This window comes from Salmo trutta, chromosome 40 (assembly GCF_901001165.1).
Source record: "Salmo trutta chromosome 40, fSalTru1.1, whole genome shotgun sequence".
Classification (NCBI taxonomy): Eukaryota; Metazoa; Chordata; class Actinopteri; order Salmoniformes; family Salmonidae; genus Salmo; species Salmo trutta.
The window spans coordinates 11863311-11890818 of record NC_042996.1 but is presented as its reverse complement, the minus strand read 5'-3'; the positions used below and the strand labels follow the sequence as shown (position 1 = coordinate 11890818).

At 50.0% G+C, this 27508-nt stretch overlaps 1 protein-coding gene across 1 annotated transcript; it reads right to left on the bottom strand.

The window, feature by feature from the left end:
* Positions 1 to 5: 5 nt before the first annotated feature.
* Positions 6 to 27508, bottom strand: gnptab (N-acetylglucosamine-1-phosphate transferase subunits alpha and beta). The gene is made up of 21 exons (XM_029742087.1): positions 27205 to 27508; positions 26854 to 26939; positions 26612 to 26731; positions 26167 to 26217; positions 25510 to 25712; positions 24839 to 24903; positions 24495 to 24629; positions 16922 to 17083; positions 16433 to 16612; positions 16116 to 16286; positions 14141 to 14264; positions 13818 to 14015; positions 12108 to 13282; positions 11662 to 11861; positions 11278 to 11497; positions 10961 to 11074; positions 10775 to 10860; positions 10406 to 10504; positions 9867 to 10034; positions 2195 to 2285; positions 6 to 1682 (listed from the first exon to the last, which is right to left on the bottom strand). The coding sequence occupies exons 1-21, from the start codon at positions 27334 to 27336 to the stop codon at positions 1611 to 1613; spliced, it is 3852 nt and encodes a 1283-aa protein (XP_029597947.1). The 5' UTR covers positions 27337 to 27508; the 3' UTR covers positions 6 to 1610.

Genomic DNA, 27508 nt, shown 5'->3' with positions numbered 1-27508 from the left:
ATTCAGTTTCATGATTTAAAGCATAACCAAGCAATTCAGGTGTATTTGATTTGGGATGAGCCAAAGTGATGACTAAACAAAAATTGTGAATTTGACACTCCCAATGTACATTAACTCAATGTCCATGCATACCACCCATTGTTGTAATTCAACCTGGTCTCAGAGCATTGTGTTATTCTGTACATAAATCCGTGGAACTCCATATGTTACAAATTCCAATTTGTTGTGTGGCTAACACAAACATTTGCAAAGTATCTAAAAATGAACCACCCTCCTATTGTTTTATATCCTAATTTGAGTGTCTCAGATTTATATTTACTATGTTACGTCTAGTCTGAGACCAGGCTGTGTAATCTGCCACACTGCATACCACAGTACACCAATACTACACATTCAGCAATAGTAAGGCAGCAAAACATCATGGTTCTACTGCTGCTGGCAATCATTCACATTTTATCATAACAATGCACTGCTTGTAAGCGGAGAGGAGAGCTACCAAATTCGGGCAACGAAGGCTCAACAGAGAGACCATAGAATCAGAAAAGAATTGAGGGTCAGTAGTAGAACACTTGTGGAGCTAAATTAACAGTCCGTGACATTCATTAGGAACGCATTCACTGAACAATACAAACAGATGTTACAGAGCATGCTGCAGAGATCTGAATTTCAGACACTAGCAGAGCTAAACGTACAGTATCCCACAGGGACACATTCTGTATGGATGGCTGATCGCTGTGTGAAACATTCATTATTTAAAAAAAACAACCAGTGTGGCATTTTTCCCCCACAACCCCATGCCTTTGAAAGGAATCACTTCTGACATGTAAATACCAAATCCAACCAAGACATTTAAAAGGCAAGCAGGGACAATGGGTAAACAAGGTCATACAGTCTGATACTTCAGGAAACACTTTAAAATAAGGCACTTGTGTTGTAGACAGTGACATGGTGAAACGGGTCAAATGGCATAATTCCTGTTATTCTGATCATCCCCTTCCCAATCCCTTTTATCTTCTGTGGAATATAGGTTAAATAAAACAATTAAAAATAGTGTCCAACCTAACCTTGAACGCGTCGGAAGGTTACAGCTCTCATGGTTAAGGTGCTGTAAACCCACACCACAGAGATGGTGTCTCCCGTCAATTGCTTCCAGATCATGCTTTTAACAGTACATCAATCACACTGACTGGACTGGAGCAGTTTAGTACATAGTTGGCTCAGTCAGTGTCCTTCTCCACAGCCTGGTGTGTGGGCAATAAGTCCCTCTGGCGCCCCTGGTGGAAGGGAAGAGAAGTTTCTGGCTTTACAGGCTTTGTCCGCTGGCACAGCATCACATGACATCACTCCAGCATCTCCCAGCCAGGTGATGCCTGTCAATCATCTTACCCACCTCACATGATTGACGTTGTTTACAAGAGTCCCTCTCTCCTTGAGCCATGCTGACGCAATCCCAGGTGAGGACGTTTCGAGATTTAGGGATAGCCCTCCTCGCTCTCCACCTACCTCTGCATGGCCCTCACTTTGAACTCAAGGAGAGAGGTTGAGGGTGGAGGGAGAGGACAGGTAGGAGGGTGGAGAGAGGGAGGATAAGGACGTTTTTCTCTCGTTCTTCACACGCGCTCTGGGTTGACATCGTTGCTGACCCTGCGTCTGGGAAACAGCTTGCGCTTCAGTAGAATCAGCTGAGGGAAGAAGAAAATACCACAAAAGAACTGTGTCACAAAAACACAAACAAGAGTGAAAAAGGAGGAAGCGACATTACTCTGCATGTGGCTAGCTCTGAGCGGAAGCTTTTTGCTGGATGATTCTTAGGACAAAGACGGCGCCATCAGATTCCTCTATTTCCCAATGGCCCAGGGCACAGTGTGGATTACCCATTCCTCCATGGTCGCTCTGGCGATTAACCTTTAGTAGGACCACTGAAGGAGAAACTTTACCCCAACCCCCTCAGATCTGACGGGTGCCATGATCAACAAAGAAACCATGCAACCACCATCCACTGCTCACGGTCCAAGAGGGACAGGTTTCAGTCATTCCAAAGCTCAACCGACAGTGAGGGATACGTGCCAATGTAGAGCTCCCTCTATGGAGCCCTGGGGCTAACTAAGTGCTAAATAGCACATCATCAAGCTACAAGTGTGCCGTTTATATTAGCGAGGCGGAAATATACATGACAGTTTAAAGTCCTACTGACCTGCTCGGCAAAGAAGGAGACGACAGTAAAGATCACCAGAGTCACCAATACACAGTGGGTCCAGAACTTCAGCTTGTCCCGATATACTCGCCTGTAAGACAGAGACAGTAAAACAGCAAAAATAAATGAACTATTTTTGGGCCATCAATGAACGCATGACTAAGCAGATAACTCTCTGAAAGTCATCACTCTCATATTCTGATCCCGGTCTCCAATATGACATTTGATTGGGTGATGGACAGGGTGAACTGTTTTGGGGGGAGTATCAATGAAAACAAAACAGAAACTCGAAAAAAGTCACTACTATATTCAGAGTCCAGTCTCAATTATGAAATATTTTAGGCTTGGATGACAGGGTTAAAGGTCATGATGAAATGCCTGTGGTTCTAGGGGAGAGGACGACAGGGTAAAGGGGTGACAATGTAACATCACCAGACACCAGGAGACCTCTGCTCCCACCCACCTGTCACTTCACTAACACCCTTGTGACTCATGGAGTGTCGTGTGTGTGGATCAGACGAGTTTAATTTTAAAGTCTCGGTATCCGGATAGATTCCTCCAGCTCAGGCCTGGCGCTATAAGAGCAGGATCCCACTCTAACCCCCTGGGATTCCCAGCGATCATTCATGGCAGTGCTGAACAATCGGAGGTGCTGACAGATAGGATCCTTCATTCTTCTCTTGGAGAAATGGGGAGAGACCTCTGTCTCGCATGGCCCTGATACATTATCTTACTGTATCTGTCCATCTATCATTTAGGACAGATACTACAATTGACAAAGTATCTGTACAGGCATCTTGTATTGTTTGCACATTGTGCTTCTGCACTGCCACCAATTAATGGTATAATGAAAAAAATAATGTACTAAATGCAAATAACATACTCAACTGATACACTCCAATATATCATACCATTCCTCTCTCTAGTACAAACCAACTAAGTCCTACCATTCCTCTCTCTAGTATAAACCACCCCAGTCCTACCATTCCCCTCTCTAGTATAAACCACCCCAGTCCTACCATTCCTCTCTCTAGTATAAACCACCCCAGTCCTACCATTCCCCTCTCTAGTATAAACCACCCCAGTCCTACCATTCCCCTCTCTAGTATAAACCACCCCAGTCCTACCATTCCACTCTCTAGTATAAACCACCCCAGTCCTACCATTCCCCTCTCTAGTATAAACCACCCAAGTCCTACCATTCCCCTCTCTAGTATAAACCACCCCAGTCCTACCATTCCCCTCTCTAGTATAAACCACCCCAGTCCTACCATTCCTCTCTCTAGTATAAACCACCCCAGTCCTACCATTCCCCTCTCTAGTATAAACCACCCCAGTTCTACCATTCCTCTCTCTAGTATAAACCACCCCAGTCCTACCATTCCCCTCTCTAGTATAAACCAACCCAGTCCTACCATTCCCCTCTCTAGTATAAACCAACCCAGTCCTACCATTCCTCTCTCTAGTATAAACCACCCCAGTCCTACCATTCCCCTCTAGTATAAACCACCCCAGTCCTACCATTCCCCTCTCTAGTATAAACCACCCCAGTCCTACCATTCCCCTCTCTAGTATAAACCACCTGTCCTACCATTCCCCTCTAGTATAAACCACCCCAGTCCTACCATTCCCCTTGAGTATAAACCACCCCAGTCCTGCCATTCCCCTCTAGTATAAACCACCCCAGTCCTACCATTCCCCTCTCTAGTATAAACCACCCCGGTCCTACCATTCCCCTCTCTAGTATAAACCACCCCAGTCCTACCATTCCCCTCTAGTATAAACCACCCCAGCCCTACCATTCCCCTCTCTAGTATAAACCACCCCAGTCCTACCATTCCTCTCTCTAGTATAAACCACCCCAGTCCTACTATTCCTCTCTCTAGGATAAACCACCCCAGTCCTACCATTCCTCTCTAGTATAAACCACCCCAGTCCTAACATTCCCCTCTCTAGTATAAACCACCCCAGTCCTACCATTCCCCTCTCTAGTATAAACCAACCCAGTCCTACCATTCCTCTCTCTAGTATAAACCACCCCAGTCCTACCATTCCCCTCTCTAGTATAAACCACCTCAGTCCTACCATTCCCCTCTAGTATAAACCACTCCAGTCCTACCATTCCCCTCTAGTATAAACCACCCCAGTCCTACCATTCCCCTCTAGTATAAACCACCCCAGTCCTACCATTCCCCTCTAGTATAAACCACCCCAGTCCTACCATTCCCCTCTCTAGTATAAACCACCCCAGTCCTACCATTGCCCTCTCTAGTATAAACCACCCCAGTCCTACCATTCCCCTCTAGTATAAACCACCCCAGCCCTACCATTCCCCTCTCTAGTATAAACCACCCCAGTCCTACCATTCCTCTCTCTAGTATAAACCACCCCAGTCCTACCATTCCCCTCTCTAGTATAAACCACCCCAGTCCTACCATTCCCCTCTAGTATAAACCACCCCAGTCCTACCATTCCCCTCTCTAGTATAAACCAACCCAGTCCTACCATTCCCCTCTCTAGTATAAACCACCCCAGTCCTACCATTCCCCTCTCTAGTATAAACCACCCCAGTCCTACCATTCCTCTCTCTAGTATAAACCACCCCAGTCCTACCATTCCCCTCTAGTATAAACCACCCCAGTCCTACCATTTCCCTCTAGTATAAACCACCCCAGTCCTACCATTCCCCTCTCTAGTATAAACCAACCCAGTCCTACCATTCCCCTCTAGTATAAACCACCCCAGTCCTACCATTCCTCTCTAGTATAAACCAACCCAGTCCTAACATTCCCCTCTCTAGTATAAACCACCCCAGTCCTACCATTCCCCTCTCTAGTATAAACCACCCCAGTCCTACCATTCCTCTCTAGTATAAACCAGCCCAGTCCTACCATTCCCCTCTCTAGTATAAACCATCCCAGTCCTACCATTCCCCTCTCTAGTATAAACCACCCCAGTCCTACCATTCCTCTCTCTAGTATAAACCACCCCAGTCCTACCATTCCCTTCTCTAGTATAAACCACCCCAGTCCTACCATTCCTCTCTCTAGGATAAACCACCCCAGTCCTACCATTCCCCTCTAGTATAAACCACCCCAGTCCTACCATTCCCCTCTCTAGTATAAACCAACCCAGTCCTACCATTCCCCTCTCTAGTATAAACCACCCCAGTCCTACCATTCCCCTCTCTAGTATAAACCACCCCAGTCCTACCATTCCACTCTCTAGTATAAACCAACCCAGTCCTACCATTCCCCTCTCTAGTATAAACCACCCCAGTCCTACCATTCCCCTCTCTAGTATAAACCACCCCAGTCCTACCATTCCTCTCTCTAGTATAAACCACCCCAGTCCTACCATTCCCCTCTAGTATAAACCACCCCAGGCCTACCATTCCCCTCTCTAGTATAAACCACCCCAGTCCTACCATTCCTCTCTCTAGTATAAACCACCCCAGTCCTACCATTCCTCTCTAGTATAAACCACCCCAGTCCTACCATTCCTCTCTCTAGTATAAACCACCCCAGTCCTACCATTCCCCTCTCTAGTATAAACCACCCCAGTCCTACCATTCCTCTCTCTAGTATAAACCACCCCAGTCCTACCATTCCCCTCTCTAGTATAAACCACCCCAGTCCTACCATTCCTCTCTCTAGTATAAACCACCCCAGTCCTACCATTCCCCTCTAGTATAAACCACCCCAGTCCTACCATTCCCCTCTAGTATAAACCACCCCAGTCCTACCATTCCCCTCTCTAGTATAAACCACCCCAGTCCTACCATTCCTCTCTCTAGTATAAACCACCCCAGTCCTACCATTCCTCTCTCTAGTATAAACCACCCCAGTCCTACCATTCCCATCTCTAGTATAAACCACCCCAGTCCTACCATTCCCCTCTCTAGTATAAACCACCCCAGTCCTACCATTCCCCTCTAGTATAAACCACCCCAGTCCTACCATTCCTCTCTCTAGTATAAACCACCCCAGTCCTACCATTCCCCTCTCTAGTATAAACCACCCCAGTCCTACCATTCCCCTCTCTAGTATAAACCACCCCAGTCCTACCATTCCCCTCTAGTATAAACCACCCCAGTCCTACCATTCCTCTCTCTAGTATAAACCACCCCAGTCCTACCATTCCCCTCTAGTATAAACCACCCCAGTCCTACCATTCCTCTCTCTAGTATAAACCACCCCAGTCCTACCATTCCCCTCTCTAGTATAAACCACCCCAGTCCTACCATTCCCCTCTCTAGTATAAACCACCCCAGTCCTACCATTCCCCTCTCTAGTATAAACCACCCCAGTCCTACCATTCCTCTCTCTAGTATAAACCACCCCAGTCCTACCATTCCCCTCTCTAGTATAAACCACCCCAGTCCTACCATTCCTCTCTCTAGTATAAACCACCCCAGTCCTACCATTCCTCTCTCTAGTATAAACCACCCCAGTCCTACCATTCCTCTCTCTAGTATAAACCACCCCAGTCCTACCATTCCCCTCTCTAGTATAAACCACCCCAGTCCTACCATTCCCCTCTAGTATAAACCACCCCAGTCCTACCATTCCTCTCTAGTATAAACCACCCCAGTCCTACCATTCCCCTCTCTAGTATAAACCACCCCAGTCCTACCATTCCCCTCTCTAGTATAAACCACCCCGGTCCTACCATTCCCCTCTCTAGTATAAACCAACCCAGTCCTACCATTCCTCTCTAGTATAAACCACCCCAGTCCTACCATTCCCCTCTCTAGTATAAACCAACCCAGTCCTACCATTCCCCTCTCTAGTATAAACCACCCCAGTCCTACCATTCCCCTCTCTAGTATAAACCACCCCAGTCCTACCATTCCCCTCTCTAGTATAAACCACCCCAGTCCTACCATTCCCCTCTAGTATAAACCACCCCAGTCCTACCATTCCTCTCTCTAGTATAAACCACCCCAGTCCTACCATTCCCCTCTAGTATAAACCACCCCAGTCCTACCATTCCTCTCTCTAGTATAAACCACCCCAGTCCTACCATTCCTCTCTCTAGTATAAACCACCCCAGTCCTACCATTCCTCTCTCTAGTATAAACCACCCCAGTCCTACCATTCCTCTCTCTAGTATAAACCCCCCCAGTCCTACCATTCCCCTCTCTAGTATAAACCACCCCCAGTCCTACCATTCCTCTCTCTAGTATAAACCACCCCAGTCCTACCATTCCCCTCTCTAGTATAAACCACCCCAGTCCTACCATTCCTCTCTCTAGTATAAACCACCCCAGTCCTACCATTCCCCTCTCTAGTATAAACCACCCCAGTCCTACCATTCCCCTCTAGTATAAACCACCCCAGTCCTACCATTCCTCTCTAGTATAAACCACCCCAGTCCTACCATTCCCCTCTCTAGTATAAACCACCCCAGTCCTACCATTCCCCTCTCTAGTATAAACCACCCCGGTCGTACCATTCCCCTCTCTAGTATAAACCAACCCAGTCCTACCATTCCTCTCTAGTATAAACCACCCCAGTCCTACCATTCCCCTCTCTAGTATAAACCAACCCAGTCCTACCATTCCCCTCTCTAGTATAAACCAACCCAGTCCTACCATTCCCCTCTCTAGTATAAACCACCCCAGTCCTACCATTCCCCTCTCTAGTATAAACCACCCCAGTCCTACCATTCCTCTCTAGTATAAAGCAACCCAGTCCTACCATTCCCCTCTCTAGTATAAACCACCCCAGTCCTACCATTCCCCTCTCTAATATAAACCACCCCAGTCCTACCATTCCTCTCTCTAGTATAAACCACCCCAATCCTACCATTCCCCTCTCTAGTATAAACCACCCCAGTCCTACCATTCCTCTCTCTAGTATAAACCACCCCAGTCCTACCATTCCCCTCTCTAGTATAAACCACCCCAGTCCTACCATTCCTCTCTCTAGTATAAACCACCCCAGTCCTACCATTCCTCTCTAGTATAAAGCAAACCAGTCCTACCATTCCTCTCTAGTATAAACCAACCCAGTCCTACCATTCCCCTCTAGTATAAACCACCCCAGTCCTACCATTCCTCTCTAGTATAAACCACCCCAGTCCTACCATTCCCCTCTCTAGTATAAACCACCCCAGTCCTACCATTCCCCTCTCTAGTATAAACCACCCCGGTCCTACCATTCCCCTCTCTAGTATAAACCAACCCAGTCCTACCATTCCTCTCTAGTATAAACCACCCCAGTCCTACCATTCCCCTCTCTAGTATAAACCAACCCAGTCCTACCATTCCCCTCTCTAGTATAAACCACCCCAGTCCTACCATTCCTCTCTCTAGTATAAACCACCCCAGTCCTACCATTCCCCTCTCTAGTATAAACCACCCCAGTCCTACCATTCCCCTCTCTAGTATAAACCACCCCAGTCCTACCATTCCTCTCTAGTATAAACCAACCCAGTCCTACCATTCCTCTCTAGTATAAACCAACCCAGTCCTACCATTCCCCTCTAGTATAAACCACCCCAGTCCTACCATTCCCCTCTCTAGTATAAACCACCCCAGTCCTACCATTCCCCTCTAGTATAAACCACCCCAGTCCTACCATTCCCCTCTCTAGTATAAACCACCCCAGTCCTACCATTCCCCTCTAGTATAAACCACCCCAGTCCTACCATTCCTCTCTCTAGTATAAACCACCCCAGTCCTACCATTCCCCTCTAGTATAAACCACCCCAGTCCTACCATTCCTCTCTCTAGTATAAACCACCCCAGTCCTACCATTCCTCTCTAGTATAAACCACCCCAGTCCTACCATTCCCCTCTCTAGTATAAACCAACCCAGTCCTACCATTCCCCTCTCTAGTATAAACCACCCCAGTCCTACCATTCCTCTCTCTAGTATAAACCACCCCAGTCCTACCATTCCCCTCTCTAGTATAAACCACCCCAGTCCTACCATTCCCCTCTCTAGTATAAACCACCCCAGTCCTACCATTCCTCTCTAGTATAAACCAACCCAGTCCTACCATTCCTCTCTAGTATAAACCAACCCAGTCCTACCATTCCCCTCTCTAGTATAAACCAACCCAGTCCTACCATTCCTCTCTAGTATAAACCACCCCAGTCCTACCATTCCCCTCTAGTATAAACCACCCCAGTCCTACCATTCCCCTCTCTAGTATAAACCACCCCAGTCCTACCATTCCCCTCTAGTATAAACCACCCCAGTCCTACCATTCCCCTCTCTAGTATAAACCACCCCAGTCCTACCATTCCCCTCTCTAGTATAAACCACCCCAGTCCTACCATTCCCCTCTAGTATAAACCAACCCAGTCCTACCATTCCTCTCTAGTATAAACCAACCCAGTCCTACCATTCCCCTCTAGTATAAACCACCCCAGTCCTACCATTCCCCTCTCTAGTATAAACCACCCCAGTCCTACCATTCCCCTCTAGTATAAACCACCCCAGTCCTACCATTCCCCTCTCTAGTATAAACCACCCCAGTCCTACCATTCCCCTCTCTAGTATAAACCACCCCAGTCCTACCATTCCCCTCTAGTATAAACCATCCCAGTCCTACCATTCCCCTCTCTAGTATAAACCACCCCAGTCCTACCATTCCTCTCTCTAGTATAAACCACCCCAGTCCTACCATTCCTCTCTAGTATAAACCAACCCAGTCCTACCATTCCTGGAGCTCTCCCATGTGGAGGAAGCGGTTGCGGTATTCTCTGGGCAGCTCGAACTGGGAGGTCAGGGGGAACATGGACTCATAGAAGTCCCTCAGCACCGCCTTGACAGTCCCTGCGTCCTTATGGCTGTGGTCAATGTTGTCGTTTAGACATATGAACTTCCTGTGAGGAAACACAGTGATGTGGTCAAATCATAAATCAACATCATGGTCAAATAAAAAGGAAGTATAACAACAAAACAGGAAGAAGTAGTACATATTAATTAGGCAGGCACTAGGCTAGACACCCACAGAAAGCACAGATATAATGATAATAATTTGGGGGGGGTGCTTTTCTTTGTCCTGTTACACACAAGTGTGTAATGGAAATGTGTGTCTTTCATATCCCAACTCCGAGACACCGGCAGGGAGTGGGGTCACGGCTAGGGTCACTAAGTACCTTGCTCAAGGTCACAACGACAGATCTTTCACCTTGTCCGCTCCAGTATTCGAACCAGTGACCTTTCGGTTACTGGCCCAACGCTCTAACCTCACCTGGGGTTCTTCCTGATGTCATCCAGCTGGCCCACCACATGGGACACGTTGGTCCGCACCATCTTAAAGGCTATCTCCTCCTCGCCCATTATCTCAAACCTGTCAAAGGAGAGGTTTCCATGTTTACTACGATCTTAAAATAGGATCAGGATATCCGGAGAAAATGTAGGATGGGTGATATATATAGATTAAGGACAGTGGATGATGGTTGAGAACATGACTTTATTTATTTATTTATTGTATTTTTATAGACCCAACCACCCCCTCTTCAGGAGACAAAAATAAACGTTTTTACAGCATTTTGTTTTGTTGTTACACACATTTGACATAGATGGATTTATTTTTATTTTTTTTGAGAACAGGACTTACTTGTACTTGTTCTGGTCTTTGAAGGCCTTGTGGATGCGCTCTGTGACGGCTTTACAGTGGACCACCAGACCTTTAGTGACGGGAGGCTGTGGATTCAAATACACGAATCAGTCTCTGCACCTCAAGTCTACCACAGCTTAGAAATGTTGTCGGGACACAGGACAGGAGGCCGTGTATAGTAGTCACCATGCTGGCTTCGTAGTATGCCTCCTGTGTAGGGCTAACGATATGTAGCTGGGTCAGGTTGGTGGGCAGCGTCTTAGAACAGTTGATCAGCAGCTGCTCCAGACCTGTCAGATCCTGCAACACGCCACACGCTAACACATTAACCTCACTGTACCACTGGTTTGAGATCAGCTTTTAAAACAGGAGTAAAACCAGGGTCGGTATTCATAAAGTGTCTCAGAGTAGACGCGCCGATCTATGATCACTTTGGCCTGAGATGATAGATAACATGGACACAACGGGGACCTGATCTTCTACACCCGGACTTCTCTACCGACCTGCAGGTTGAGGGGGAGCTCATGGATGCGAGTGGCCAGCGTTCGGATCTCACGGTCAGACAGAATGCCGGAGTGGTCCGTGTCGATCTCGTCGAACACTTGCGAGACGTTGAGCGGCTGCAGGGCCGACATCAGGAAGTAGAAGTAGGAGAATGAAAACTGCATGTCCTCCGGGTGACGGACGCGGTGGGACGACGTCAGGTCAAACGCCTGTGGGAATCTGAAAGATGGAGACATTCGCATATCAGTTTGTTCAGCAACTAATTCACTTTAACGAGGTAAACAAATGAGTGCTCCTGTTAGACAAGCACTCACAACAGCTACTTCGGTCTTCTATATTACTAACCCAGTATTTCCCATATGACGACATTTCCTGCTACTCACATGTCTTGGAGCTCCTGCATGATGAGCCTGTCGATCATGTGGGGCATGTGGGCGGGGACCTTGCGGGAGGTGAAGCCAAACTGGCCGTTGAGCAGCTTGTTGACGTAGCGGAGGGAGTCGGCGAAGGTGTCCTGCAGCCTCCGGCCAGCGGCGGCGCTGTCTGCCTGGTACGCCAGCTCTCCCTCCAGACGCTCCTCCTCCTATAGCAGCCATAGAAAGAGCCAGAAAGCAATAAGATAATACACAATTAACAATCTTATCAAATTCAGATAACATTCAGATTCCCATTTACATTTGGAACACTAAAAGTTTAACAAACAGTTTCTGAGTAAAGTGTTTGCGATTCAATCCAATGCATGGTTGTTCTCGATTCTATGTTCTTCATCTCAAGAGCCAGGATTCTTCCTGACTGACCTTGTGACATTATTACAACAACCCCAGCTCACCTCCAGCAGGTCCTGGAAGTACTTCCGTCTCTCCCAGGGCAGGAAGCCTCTATCTGAGGAGGTGTAGTGCAGCAGCTTCCTGCCCAAAGGAATCCCCCGGGCTCCCTCTGCTCCTTCCTCCGGTCCCTCCTCGGCCCCTGCCCGCTGCTGCTGTGATTGGCCCTCTGAGCCCTTGGCTTTGGCCATGCTGCCCACCAGGGTGCTCAGCAGCTTGGAGGACGGTGGAGGTTTCTCTGTGGGGGTGGTGTCCTGGGCTTTAGCGGCTTTCGGAAACTCCCCATCCACTAGAACTGGGATGGGGGTTGCTGGAGTCTTCTGTGCTTTCTGTTTCTCTTTCTCACCAGCGATGCTCGACTTGGGCGCCTCCTCTGGTGCCTCGGTTCCCTCTGGCTCTTTGGTCTTCTCTGCTCCGTTTCTTTCTGGATTGTGTTGTGCTACTGGGTTAGCCTCCACTAGCTGTGGTGCGTCTGCCTCTCTCCTCACCACATGTCCTACTAGGTCTTTAAAAGGGTTGTCCTGGGGTTTGATCTGGTCAGCTGGTGTTAACCTGGGGCCTCGATTGGCCAGAGCCTTGTACGGCCCCAGCAGCATAGCCTTGGTGAGGTTATAACCCTTCATAGTGATGTCACCCACCAGGAGCTTTCCTTGCAGCCTCTGAAGCTCACTCTGCAAGGCCACCGGTAGCAGGGACACGTTTAGCGCAGGCACCTCCACGATCACCTCATTTTCCCCAGGTGGCCTCTTCAGGACTCGGGGACCTTGTTTCTCCAGAGGGACATCCTCGAAAGGGACCTCAGGCTCTGCGCTGGCGGTGGTGGGCTTGGCCTCTTTGGATCCATCTTTGTGGAGTGGGTGGGACACGTTGGGCTGGGGGAGCTGGCGGGTGTCCACAGCCACGCTGAAGGTCAGGGAGAACTCCTTGTCGTCATCCCCTCGGACAGTGAGGTTGTAGTGGACCAGCGAGGCATTGTGGCCCGAGTGGAGGAGCAGGTGGACCGTCTTCCACTTATTGGCTACCGAGGTATGGCGCACGGCCGGGTTGTCGCTGACCTGGGCCTCGGTCACCCGGCGAGCCACGCCTGCAAAACTGAAGTATGGCCTGGTCTCACCCACCGGCAGGGTGTACAGGGTCCTGTTCTTCAGCAGGGTGACGCTGTAGAGCTGGTTAAAGTGATCTACAACACACACACACACACACACACACACACGATGCATGATTATCACTGCTCTTCCACCGCACTGGATGAGCTAACGTGACCAGACCAGGAAAAACACTTGGCCGACATTCTGCACATTTTCTCATCAATGAAACATTCGATCTCAGTCTTCTCTTCACAAAAGTAGAACCTGTTACGAATAAATTGCAGTAAGTTTTGGAGACTTGACCCTGTGCCAAAGTTTCAAAAATAATGACGTTGTTTAAAAGGAATACAAGGGCAAATTGAGTTATTGTACATGCACACTTCACAGAGTAGGCGTTCCATCACGGAAAATATGTAAATACATGTTAAAAGCGCAAATAGGATCTGGCTAGCTCCTGCTTGGCACTGCCCACCTCTTTGCTTGTTCTGCCCACTGTGCTCATTTGCTCCCATTGTAAATGGCACATCACATATCTTGGGTTAGTTATCAATATCTTAGCTATAAATAAAGCTTTTCCAGATCAGGCGAATAAGAAAAACTCCTGGCCCTACTTCAGATCACACGCACCTTGTCCACAGTCGCCCACGTCAAAGCCACAGGAGAGCACGTTGCAGGCCTGGTCGCAGAACTTGTCTGCCAGCCAGGAGTTGGCACAGCCTTGGTTACAGCTGGACACGCCCCCGATGCCACCTAGACCTCCGGAAAACTGCCAGGGCTGATTACCCACTCCGCCCACACCAGTCCCAAACCGGCTGCCCCCAGCTCCTGTGTGGTGAGATGGAGAAGAGGAAGAACATCAAGCTCAGTGAACGACGAGTTGTGACGGAGGAGAGAAGGGAAGAAGGAGGAGAGGCAGACTGGTACAGGGAGGGATAAGGTGTGATTGTCACCCAGGCAGTCGCCACCATCCCAGTCACAGGCGGAGTTGTTGCAGGCCTTGTCACAGTAGCCATCTTTGATCCAGGAGCCTGGACAACCTTCAGCACAGTTAGGGACCGGCCAGGTGAGGTACACCTGTAGGGAGAGAGGACAGGTGAGGTACAGTAGGGATGTTAAGACAATATTATAATATACAAAATAACAGAACTATTCCTCAAAACATAACCCAATCGAATGCTAGCAAGATACAGTTGAAGTCGGAAGTTTACATACGCTTAGGTTGGAGTCATTAAAACTCCTTTTTCAACCACTACACAAATTTCTTGTTAACAAACTATAGTTTTGGCAAGTCGGTTACGACATCTACTTTGTGCATGACACAAGTCATTTTTCCAACAATTGTTTACAGAGATTATCTCACTTATAATTCACTGTATCACAATTCCAGTGGGTCAGAAGTTTACATACACTAAGTTGACTGTGCCTTTAAACAGCTTGGAAAATTCCAGAAAATGATGTCATGGCTTTAGAAGCTTCTGATAGGCCAATTCACATAATTTGAGTCAATTGGAGGTGTACCTGTGGATGTATTTCAAGGCCTACCTTCAAACTCAGTGCCTCTTTGCTTGACATCATGGGAAAATCAAAAGAAATCAGCCAAAACCTCAGAAATAAATTGTAGACCTCCACAAGTCTGGTTCATCCTCGGGAGCAATTTCCAAACGCCTGAAGGTACCACGTTCATCTGTACAAGCAATAGTATGCAAGTATAAACACCATGGGACCACGCAGCCGTCATACCGCTCAGGAAGGAGACGCGTTGTCTCCTAGTGATGAACATACTTTGGTGTGAAAAGTGCAAATCAATCCCAGAAAAACAGCAAAGGACCTTGTGAAGATGCTGGAGGAAACAGGTACAAAAGTATCTATATCCATAGTAAAACGAGTCCTATATCAACATTACCTGAAAGGCCGCTCAGCAAGGAAGAAGCCACTGCTCCAAAACCGCCATAAAAAAAGCCAGAATACAGTTTGCAACTGCACATGGGGACAAAGATCATACTATTTGGAGAAATGTCCTCTGGTCTGATGAAACAAAAATAGAACTGTTTGGACATAATGACCATCGTTATGTTTGAAGGAAAAAGAGGGAGGCTTGCAAGCCGAAGAACACCATCCCAACCGTGATGCACGGGGGTGGCAGCATCATGTTGTTGTGGTGCTTTGCTGCAGGAGGGACTGGTGCACTTCACATAATAGATGGCATCATGAGGGAGGAAAATTATGTGGATATATTGAAGCAACATCAAGACATCAGTCAGGAAGTTAAAGCTTGGTCGCAAATGGGTCTTCCAAATGGAAAATGACCAAGCATACTTCCAAAATTGGGGCAAAATGACTTAAGGACAACAAAGTCAAGGTATTGCAGTGGCTATCACAAAGCCCTGACCTCAATCCTATGGAAAATTTGTGGGCAGAACTGAAAAAGTGTGTGTGAGAGAGGAGGCCTACAAACCTGACTCAGTTACACCAGCTCTGTCAGGAGGAATGGGCCAAAATTCACCCGACTTATTGTGGGAAGCTTGTGGCTGGCTACCCGAAACATTTGACCCAAGTTAAACAGTTTAAAGGCAATGCTACCAAATACTAATTGAGTGTATGTAAACTTCTGACCCACTGGGAATGTGATGAAAGAAATAAAAGCTGAAATGAATCACTCTCTCTACTATTATTCTGACATTTCACATTCTTAAAATAAGCTGATCCTAACTGACCTAAAACAGGAAATTTTTACTAGGATTAAATGTCAGGAATTGTGAAAAACTGATTTTAAATGTATTTGTCTAAGGTGTAAACTTCCGACTTCCACTGTATGTCATATTTATATGAAATGATAAAGAGTCTACATGAGCACAAACTTGAGCTAGTGAGTTGAATTCAAGACCAAGGATCTAGTAGCACTTGAATTTAAGTCTAGACCCGGACCTTCTGTCCTTTGGAGTGACTGAAGAAGTCGTCAGGCCACACGTCCTTCCCGAACATGACGTCGTCGTTGAGGTAGATGAACTTCTGAGACAGGCCTGGGATTCGGTGGATGTGGGTCTCAATGGCAGGGGAACTGAAGGTGGGCAGGTGGGTGTGGTTCTGGAAGACATCCTACACAGGAGAGACAATCATATGGCAACTTGGATTTTTTTTCCTAACTAAAGGCCCAGAATTCTTCCTGCTCCGGACACAACATCCCTTATTTTCTGTTATTGTCAACAATCATGTGAGAGTAGTACTGTAGGTCTCAGGTGTACCTGGTGTGTTACCACGGTGACGCGGGGGTTGTCCAGGTTCAGCCAGGAGGGGATCTGCCCGTTGGTCACGATGAAGATGTGCCGCACCCAGGGGGCGTGTCTCTCCACCGAGCGCAGCGAATAGCGCAGCTCCTCGTTGTCCTCGAAGCGACTGGCCGAGACGTCCTCGTCCTGCTTGGACTGGGGGGAGGGGGGGCAGAGAGCAGAGCAGAGGGGTCTGAGACATGCTTTCACCGTGCTCTGAAAAGAGACCAATCCAAAATGTTTGCAATACATGTCATTGTATTTTATCCTCAAGGTCGTATAGGTAGAGAACAACGGAAGTTCTCAGTCCAGCGGTTTAGTTCCACTCGGTGATACCTACTGCACCATGAATGGACAGTGGAACTGCATTAGGAGCGCTAACTCTTGTCTCTTTACCTTGACATACACTGTTGATCTTCCCTGATAGATAGTGAGTGATGGGACAGAGACAGAGTGAGGGATTACCTGTGTGATGGCAGTCAGGTCCCAGAAAAGATACGCAGCGCTGATGATCAGCTCTTTCCCATCCAGGGTCAGGTTCTTTTTGGCCTGCTGGGTCAGGTCCGTAAAGTCCTGAGGGCTGTTCAGATGGAGCAGGGCGATACTGGCCTCCGTATACAGCTGGAACTATGAGAAAGAAAGAGACAGAAACATGGCAGTGTGGCACCAGAGACAGCAGATGCTACTCAGCATAGCAGCACCATGACAAAACAACTCAAATATCACAGCCTTTATTTGGAGCCAAGGACACAACCTCCACAACAAGACAGAGATATTTTTATGAACCACTTTAGCTGTAGTGGCCATGTCAAAGGTTATATGGCGCTGGGCCTAAAATCCCTGATTGTGACTTTGGTTACTGCTTCTGTCCCTGGGAAGAATTCCGTGTGACAGAGATGACAGACAGAGCCACCACATGACAGGTGCATACACAGAATACTAGGCTGAACGTGAGCTGGGTTCAAAGCGATTCGATTTTGATGTTGACCTATAACCTCTGACCCATGGCCAGTTTAAAGGATGGAACCACATCAAAGCAGAGGACTCGTCACCACCAACCACGACTACTGTAACCTTCAAGAGAGACTACCCCAGTCATGCCACTGGGGATATGGGAACGAGAGTGAGTGAGTGAGTGAGTGAGTCAGGGGGGGAGGGTTCGAAGGAAGGAAAAAGTGGGGCGGGCTCTTGGAAAATTCTGTGATGTCATTTCTGTGTGGGGGAGCTGGTATTGATCTCAGCGTTAGATTGGAAGGCACGGCTCAGTGTCCTTGCATGTGCATGGGTCATCTCAGTCGTTGCCTCTCATAACCATCTGTCCCTACTCTCTCATCTCCTTAGTCCCTAGCCTTCCAGACAACCCACAAACCACTGAGCCAGAACCCAAACACCTTACTACTGCTGGTCTCCCAGTCAGCCTTGACATGTTTGTTCTCTGCTCCTGTTGTTATAGAAATCCCTAAGATGAGGCTGGGACAACCAGCTGGAGATCACACTTCCATTTTTATTAGCCCCTTTTATAGGAGCTGTTAACACACAGCTCCATGTGTCTGTACAAGTTCACACACACACCTCCATGTCACGGAAACACAAAGACAATAGTAAACATGGCTTTATATAGCTTTACTAGGAAAGGCATTGGCAGTAACATCAACATTCTCGTCCACATCTGCCTGTCAGCAGCCCGTCAAAAGATGCAGGCGTTTAGTTGAAGTGTTAAAGGTCACGTCATACCCGTTATCATGAGCCAATGTCAATAGTGACCAGAGGATCCAAACATCAGCTGTTTTTCCTACTTCTGACATTTTAGACTGTTTCATTACTGTTTAAAAACGTCATTAGTCAGTTGAGACAGAGGTGTATACATTCAAACCACAAATACAGTAAAACCTTGAACCACGTGCTCCGGAAGCAAAAAACTGAAGCCTAAATATACCTAACCTGGGTAAAACCAAACCAAATCGTGCGTGTATCACGAGAGTCTAACACACACACCAGAGCCCAGTAAATATTTTAGCACAACTAAACGTCACAGTAGTGTTGAGTGAGGGGGAGGCTTCATAATGTCATATGATCGTCGATCCATCATCCTCCCCCCCACGTCTCAGACTCCACAGCAGGGATCGGCAACTAGATTCAGCTGATTTTGTTCTGGAGGATGGCTGGTGACCCGGAACAGAGTTACAATTCATTTGTAGACTGCAAATTGATCGCAAGAAGTCCAAACAGATGTAATATTTGACTAAAACATCATTATAAACCTTGCTTACGTTTATATATGATCACATGTCTTAAGAGTGGGACTGCTTGGGAACAGGTTTCCCCAAATCAAAATCACTAGTTCACTTCCTGGTGTTATAACAATAAATTCATCATATTTTGTGGGCCGCCAGTAGGGAAAGCCTGGTCTACAGTATAACCAGGGGTCATTCCAGTCATATGATGAAGGCCAGTGAGGTGATGATGCATCTTGGGGGAAATCTATGGATTCCTTGTGGCCTGGCTTGTCCAGCGATAATGCTGCAGCTTCTGGCACACGTCTTCAATATCAGCATGGGTTTGAATCCCAAACCTGAAATACCTAAAAATGATATACATAAACACCAAAATAGTACTACTGTGTGACTATCATGGCTTTAAATGTAGTTATACTTTACGGCTTCTATTTATTGACTATTTTAGTCTATTCTCTGTATACACACTAGCTGCACATTCTAACTAATGAGTACATAGACAATAGGCTATCCTATACAAGTTAGCAGTTCTCTCTCTCTCTCTCTCTCCCCCCCCCCCCCCCGAGTCTCTCCCTCCGTGTCTCTGCATTCTCTCCGTCTCTTTCACTCCCTCCCCCTCCGTATTTTCTCTCTTTCCCCCCTCCGTGTCTCTCCCTCCGTGTCTCTGTATTCTCTCCATCTCTCGCTCGCTCTCTCTCTCTCTGTGTCTGCATTCTCTCCGTCTCTCGCTCTCTCCGTGTCTCTGCATTCTCTCCATCTCTCTTCCCGCCATGTCTCTCTGCATTCTCTCTCCCCCCTCCGTGTCTCTCGCTCCCCCTCCGTGTCTCTCGCTCCCCCTCCGTGTCTCTGCATTCTCTCCCCCTCCGTGTCTCTCTCCCCCCTCCGTGTCTCTCTCCCCCCTCCGTGTCTCTCTCCCCCCTCCGTGTCTCTCTCCCCCTTCCGTGTCTCTCGCTCCCCTCCGAGTCTCTGCATTCTCTCCCCCTCCGTGTCTCTCTCCCCCCTCCGTGTCTCTCTCCCCCCTCCGTGTCTCTCGCTCCCCCTCCGTGTCTCTCGCTCCCCCTCCGTGTCTCTCGCTCCCCCTCCGTGTCTCTGCATTCTCTCCCCCTCCGTGTCTCTCTCCCCCTCCGTGTCTCTCTCCCCCCCTCCGTGTCTCGCTCCCCCCTCCGTGTCTCGCTCCCCCCTCCGTGTCTCTCGCTCCCCCTCCGTGTCTCTCGCTCCCCCTCCGTGTCTCTCGCTCCCCCTCCGTGTCTCTCGCTCCCCCTCCGTGTCTCTCGCTCCCCCTCCGTGTCTCTCGCTCCCCCTCCGTGTCTCTGCATTCTCTCTCCCCCCTCCGTGTCTCTCGCTCCCCTCCGTGTCTCTCTGCATTCTCTCTCCCCCCTCCATGTCTCTCGCTCCCCCATCCGTGTCTCTCGCTCCCCCATCCGTGTCACTGCATTCTCTCTCTCTCTCTACCCACCCCTCTCTCCTCCCCCTCCGTGTCTCTCTGCATTCTCTCCGTCTCTTTCTCTCACTCCCACTCCGTATTCTCTCCCTCCGTGTCTCTCTCACTCCCCCTCCGTGTCTCTCTCACTCCCCCTTCGTGTCTCTCGCTCCCCCGCCGTGTCTCTGCAGTCTCTCCGTCTCTCTCTCTCTCTACTTCCGTGTCTCTGCATTCTCTCCATCTCTCTCTACTTCCGTGTCTCTGCATTCTCTCCATCTCTCTCCCCCTCCGTGTCTCTGCATTCTCTCCATCTCTCTCCCCCTCCGTGTCTCTGCATTCTCTCCGTCTCTCTCCCCCATCCGTGTCTCTCGCTCCCCCATCCGTGTCTCTCGCTCCCCCATCCGTGTCACTGCATTCTCTCTCTCCCCCCCTCTCTCTCTCTCTCTACCCACCCCTCTCTCCTCCCCCTCCATTTCTCTCTCCCCCTCTCCGTGTCACTGCATTCTTCCTCTCTCCCGCTGTGTCTCTGCATTCTCTCTCCCCTCCCCGCCTTCTCTGTATTCTCTCTCCCCCTCCGTCCCTCTGGCTCTCTCCCTCCGGCTCCCCCCTGGCCGCTCTCCACCCCCCCGGCCGGCTCTCCGCTCTCCACCCCCCCCCCCCCCCCGGCCGTCTCTCCACCCCCCTCAGGCCGTCTCTCCACCCTCCCTCCGGCCATCTCTACACCCTCCCTCCCTCCGGCCATCTCTCCGCTCTCCACCCCCCTCCGGCCGTCTCTCCGCTCTCCACCCCCCCGGCCGTCTCTCCGCTCTCCCACCCCCTCCAGCCGTCTCTCCACTCTCCACTTCCCCCCCTCCGGCCGTCTCTCCACTCTCCACACCCCCCCTCCGTCTCTCCGCTCTCCACCTCCCCGGCCGTCTCTCCGCTCTCCACCCCACCTCTGGCCGTCTCTCCGCTCCCCCCCCACCCCTCTGGCCGTCTCTCCACCCTCCCTCCGGCCATCTCTCCGCTCTCCACCCCCCCTCCGGCCGTCTCTCCGCTCTCCACCCCCCCGGCCGTCTCTCCGCTCTCCACAACCCCCCCGGCCGTCTCTCCGCTCTCCACAACCCCCCCGGCCGTCTCTCCGCTCTCCACAACCCCCCCGGCCGTCTCTCCTCTCTCCACAACCCCCCCGGCCATCTCTCCGCTCTCCATCCCCCCTCCGGCCGTCTCTCCGCTCTCCACCCCCCCCCGGCCATCTCTCCGCTCTCCACACCCTCCCCACCGGCCGTCTCTCCGCTCTCCACCCCCCCCTCCGGCCGTCTCTCAGCTCTCCACCCCACCCTCTGCCCGGCCGTCTCTCCGCTCTCCACACCCCCTCCGGCCATCTCTCCGCTCTCCACCCCCCCCGGCCGTCTCTCCGCTCTCCACCCCACCCTCCCCGGCCATCTCTCCGCTCTCCACCCCCCCTCCGGCCATCTCTCCGCTCTCCACCCCCCCGGCCGTCTCTCCGCTCTCCACCCCACCTCTGGCCGTCTCTCCGCTCTCCACCCCACCTCTGGCCGTCTCTCCGCTCTCCACCCCCCCACCTCCCAGTCTCTCTCCCCCTCCGTCCCCTCTGGCTCTCTCCCTCCGGCTCCCCCCCCCGGCCGTCTCTCCACTCTCCACCCTCCCCCCGGCCGTCTCTCCGCTCTCCACCCTCCCCCCCGGCCGTCTCTCCGCTCTCCACCCCCCTCCGGCCGTCTCTCCGCTCTCCACCCCCCTCCGGCCGTCTCTCCGCTCTCCACCCCCCCTCCGGCCGTCTCTCCGCTCTCCACCCCCCCTCCGGCCGTCTCTCTCCGCTCTCCACCCCCCCTCCGGCCGTCTCTCCGCTCTCCACCCCCCCTCCGGCCGTCTCTCCGCTCTCCACCCCCCTCCGGCCGTCTCTCCGCTCTCCACCCCCCCTCCGGCCGTCTCTCCGCTCTCCACCCCCCCCGGCCGACTCTCCGCAGTCCACCCTCCCCCTTCGGCCGTCTCGCCGCTCTCCACCCCCCGGCCGTCCCTCTCCCCCCTCGCCGTCTCTCTGCTCCCCACCCCCTCGCCGTCTCTCTCTACATTCTCTCTCCCCCCCTGCGTCTCTCTGCCTTCTCCCTCCCCCCTGCGTCTCTCTGCCTTCTCCCTCCCCCCCTGCGTCTCTCTGCCTTCTCCCTCCCCCCCTGCGTCTCTCTGCCTTCTCCCCCCTCCGTCTCTCTGCCTTCTCCCCCCTCCGTCTCTCTGCCTTCTCCCCCCTCCGTCTCTCTGCCTTCTCCCCCCTCCGTCTCTCTGCCTTCTCCCCCCTCCGTCTCTCTGCATTCTCCCCCTCCCCCCTCCGTCTCTCTGCATTCTCCCCCTCCCCCCTCCGTCTCTCTGCATTCTCCCCCTCCCCCCTCCGTCTCTCTGCATTCTCCCCCTCCCCCCTCCGTCTCTCTGCATTCTCCCCCTCCCCCCTCCGTCTCTCTGCATTCTCCCCCTCCCCCCTCCGTCTCTCTGCATTCTCTCTCCCCCCCTCCGTCTCTCTGCATTCTCTCTCCCCCCCCTCCGTCTCTCTGCATTCTCTCTCCCCCCCCTCCGTCTCTCTGCATTCTCTCTCCCCCCCTCCGTCTCTCTGCATTCTCTCTCCCCCCCTCCGTCTCTCTGCATTCTCTCTCCCCCCCTCCGTCTCTCTGCATTCTCTCCCCCCCTCTCCGTCTCTCTGCATTCTCTCCCCCCCTCTCCGTCTCTCTGCATTCTCTCTCCCCCCCTCCGTCTCTCTGCATTCTCTCTCCCCCCCTCCGTCTCTCTGCATTCTCTCTCCCCCCCTCCGTCTCTCTGCATTCTCTCTCCCCCCCTCCGTCTCTCTGCATTCTCTCTCCCCCCCTCCGTCTCTCTGCATTCTCTCTCCCCCCTCCGTCTCTCTGCATTCTCTCTCCCCCCCTCCGTCTCTCTGCATTCTCTCTCTTCCCCCCCTCCGCATTCTCTGTGCCTCCCTCTCTGTCCCTCTGCCCCTCTCTGAAACTGGATCCCTGCATTGTGCTACTGACGGATGGATGGACCCCCCTTGCCCTCGCCTTCCTGAACCACCTGTCCCCATACACTCTGCTTGTAAAGGCTACCTCACATGTGGGGCCGTAGAAAAGTCTGTGTGAGACAGAGGGAGTGGGTGGAATAGAAAGAGAAAACAGAGGGGGATAGAGAAGGGAAGGTCAGTAAATTTCTGGTGACCTTTCAGTGTGCTGCCTGGCACCACCCCATGGCCGCTCCCCAAGACAGGGTTTCACCCTAATACCCTTCTGTTATCACATGACCCCCGACGAGAGACACACAGAGAGACAGACACAGAGAGAGACACAGAGAAAAGAGAAGGAGAGGCAGTAGGAGGATAAGGAGGGCTCACTGTAGTCAGGAGGAGTCTGCAGATCACAGACACTTTCTATTGTAGTGTAGATGAACGGGAGAAGACCGTTTAAAGAAGGATTTTTAAGCCTTGAGACAATTGAGACATTGAATAGGCAAGACAAAATATTTAAGTGCCTTTGAACAGGGTAGGGTGGTAGGTGCCAGGCGCACCAGTTTGAGTGTGTCAAGAACTGCAACGCTACTGCGTGTTTCACGCTGAACAGTTTCCCATGTGCAACTCAATATTTGGAAGGTGTTCCTAATGTTTTGTGCACTCCGTGTAGCTTTGTATGGATATAGCCTGTATCAATGCCTGCAGTGACAGAACTACAGTAGTTATTTATTACAGTTAATCAAAGAAAAGAATCCACTGATGGTTATCTCAGAGTAATCCGGCTTGTTACTGACATTCGCCCTCCCGAAATATTTCAGAGTTCTGATTGGAGAAAATGATTAGATAGACAACCCGTGGCCAAACTAAACCAGGGCTCTTTACTACCATAACTTTAAATAGATGGGAGACCTATTCTGCTTAAGTGCTATTACTTATTGAATTGTGTATAATTATATTGTTTAAGGTCTGTGGTTATGGCAGACAGACAGAGTCCATGTTCAGTTAGAACACAATAGATTCTGTCTTGATCCTGTCTATACAAACGGTTGGAGCATGGCAATGACTGGCCCATCTTTCACACCATTATTCTGAGGTACAGGGTGACATCTTGTGGCTATATGAATATAGTAACATATTATATTCATTTGTCCTGGAATTGGATCTTGTTTTTTCCTAAAATCTGCATTTCTCATTAAATGTAAATAAAATGTGGTGACATGGTTAAGAAAACAAGGAATGTGTTCATATGATAAAAATGGCATACTGTATTATGTCAAACACTGCCCTCTAGTGAAATAACAGATACCTCTCCCTGTCTAAAATACAGTACTGGATTTAGTATTGTGTTTTCCTGCTAGATTATGCCATTTCTTTTCCTTTTTCCATCCAGGTTAGTCTTACCTGTTTGATCCTGCCAGTGACAACAGATGGCAGTTTGACTCTGAGCTGCTCTGTCTCCTTGAAGGATGCTGGGAAGCCACTGAGGTAGGCCAGGCTCTGCATGCGGACCAGACCTGGTGCTTCCTTATCTGTGGTCTACAGTATGAACAACAGCACAGTAGATTATTGTTACCACATGACTGTGTGTCCATTTGCTTATTCATCCTTAAGTAAGGACCAGTGTATCCAATCGGGGTAAATGCTTGATCATATAATGGTGCTGGAATCAGACAGGTCTTGGATGTGTTGGTTGTGTCTGGTGCAATACAAGTTCTAATAGCAGACTACAGAGTCCGGTAACTCACCAGGTAACATCTAGAGACAGAGCGCTTCAGAGCCTCACGCGGAGCGTCTGTGTAGGCCTTGTCCGCTAAGGGGGGGGGGGGGGGGGGGGAAGAGAAAAAGAGAGAGAGAGAGAGAGAGAGAGAGAGAGAGAGAGAGAGAGAGAGAGAGAGAGAGAGAGAGAGAGAGAGAGAGAGAGAGAGAGAGAGTAGAGAGAGAGAGAGAGAGAGGAGAGAGAGAGAGAGAGGAGAGAGAGGAGAGAGAGAGAGTAGAGAGGAGGATGAGAGAGGAGGGAGAGAGGATGAGAGAGGAGAGAGAGAGAGAGAGAGAGAGGAGAGGAGAGAGAAGAGAGAGAGAGAGGGGGGGGGAGAAGAGAGAGAGAGAGGGGGGGAGAAGAGAGAGAGAGAGAGAGAGAGAGAGAGAGGGGGGGGGGGGGAGAGAGAGAGAGAGAGAGAGAGAGAGATTTTGCTGTGATGACATGATTGGTGTTCTCGTACTGAGTGGGTAGCAGAACTGTGGAATGTGAACCGTGCTTCTACACATGCATTGCTTGCTGTTTGGGGTTTTAGGCTGGGTTTCTGTACAGCACTTTGAGATATCAGCTGATGTACGAAGGGCTATATAAATACATTTGATTTGGATTAGCATGTGTGTCGAGTGCCAGTTAGGAGTGTTAGTTTCAATGACTCTTTACCATCAGCATGGGAGTGGAAGACGACCACAGACACTGTGGTGGAGGGGTGGAGGGGCTTGGCCACTTGCAGCAGCAGCTTGGCGGTGGAGAAGGAGGGCGAGAGCGATGGCAGCTCCTTCAGGGTGACGTTGGCCGGCAGAGCCGGGTCCAGGGCTAGCATGGGGGCGATGATACAATGGGACAGCAGACATTCTGGCTTCACACTGCAAACAGAAACATAAAGAGAAAGATAAAAGGGTCACAAAACATCAAGATGGTGTCCACAACGCCAATCCAACATTACTACTTCTACCACACCACCATGGCTTGTGAAAAAGGCCGCTCTGTCTTGCTGCAGTTTGCACCCCTTGCACAAGGCTTCCTTCGTGCTGTGGTTGCATCGCCTGCCTTAATGTCTGTGGTCATAAGCCAACTGTCGTTGCAGATTGGTCGACTACACAGAGACCCTCTCTCCCAAACACTCAGTTGAGCAAGAAACAGGAAACGATGTCAAAACCCTTGATCTGAGACGACCGTAGTTTGTGTCTCAATAAGATGGTTCATCATCCTGCCCTTAGAGTTTGGAAGCATCCATAGTGAGCTAGATATGTAAAGAATCTGTGTGAAAACCACAGTAAATCTACAGTAACGTACAAGCGTTTCCATCTCATCGCTCACCTGTCCTTCGGCAATTCAGTCGGATCACTTGCATTCTTCCCCAGCCGTTCCCTATGGTGAGAAACAGTCCAGAAAGTCAATGCACTGATTCGTTAACGCATGGAATGTGTTGTTGGGGAATGTTCTAGTATTGTGATTGACAATCGACCTTTGATCTAACAGAATCTCCCACTGGCAATATTATTTGCCTACTTATTTGGTCCCCTAGTCTTCACAACAGGATGGATGGGAATGATTCAAATCACAGTAATCATGTAATGTGAATAAGTACCCGCTTCCTTTACGTGCTAATGACCGCCTCTCAGAACATTCAGCGGGCCACAGTAACCCTCTCTCCGTCCAAAACCAAAACCAAATATGTTCAGCTTGCATTCACGTCAAAACTATTTGTGTAGCCTAACGTGTGTGCCGTGTAACTGAAGTCGTCGGTGACCATGTGCAGTACCTCAGTGTTCTCTGCTCTTCCTCCAGCTGCTCTCTCACACCACGTAGCTGCTCCATCAGGTCGGTGTCCGTGCCGTTCACCCAGGTGTACACCACATCTATGGGCATGGGCTGGCACAGCCTACCGCGGCACAACGCCGTAGAGAAGATACACATCCATTTTAAATCAGTAGACAGACAAAAGCACCATTTGGAATATTGAGTTGAGACAGTGAAACACTGGTTCTTCCTGTAGATTCTCACCGTGTCTGGAATGATTTCCCAGCTACATTGTCTCTATAGGAGTCAAACAGTACATGGTACTGATCCCTACTCCACTCTACCACCACCTACACACAGAGAGGGGGATGATATCATTAACCACTGAATGGATTGTATACTTCAACATAACCAGCCAGAACAGGCCGTGCCTTAACTTAGTGTAACGTCTTACACACACACACACACACACACACACACACACACACACACACACACACACACACACACACACACACACACACACACACACACAGAGAGAGAGAGATAGATAAGTTAACTGCTGCATCATTGCGTTTGACAGGGGTTAGCTTGTTAGCTAACTAAGCTACTTACTTCTCCAAACTGGAAGGCAGAGACGATCATGAGGACTATCCCTCCAAAGCAGAGGTACAGTCCATAGCGGTGGGACAGACAGGTGTAGGTCTGTCTCTGCAAGAGTTTCAGTACTGAATTGATTATCACCATGGTTCTCCTTTGCAATCCATATCTCTTCAGTCATTCACCGAAGACGCGGGAACATATCGGAGTTAATATAAAATAAACACTACAAAACGAACGACGTCTTCTTTGTCACATGACAACTAGCCAAAACTGTCAAAACACATGACCAACCATTGCACTTCCTTTATGGTGATGT

Bases quoted from the DNA above. Each gene is read 5' to 3' on its own strand.
- gnptab (XM_029742087.1), bottom strand. From the start codon at position 27,336: ATGGTGATAATCAATTCAGTACTGAAACTCTTGCAGAGACAGACCTAC. The intron at 16,287-16,432 runs GTACACCTGAGA...TCTCCTGTGTAG, and splicing joins TCACCGTGGTAACACACCAG to GATGTCTTCCAGAACCACAC. The intron at 14,016-14,140 runs GTGACAATCACA...CTCACCACACAG, and splicing joins GGATGGTGGCGACTGCCTGG to GAGCTGGGGGCAGCCGGTTT.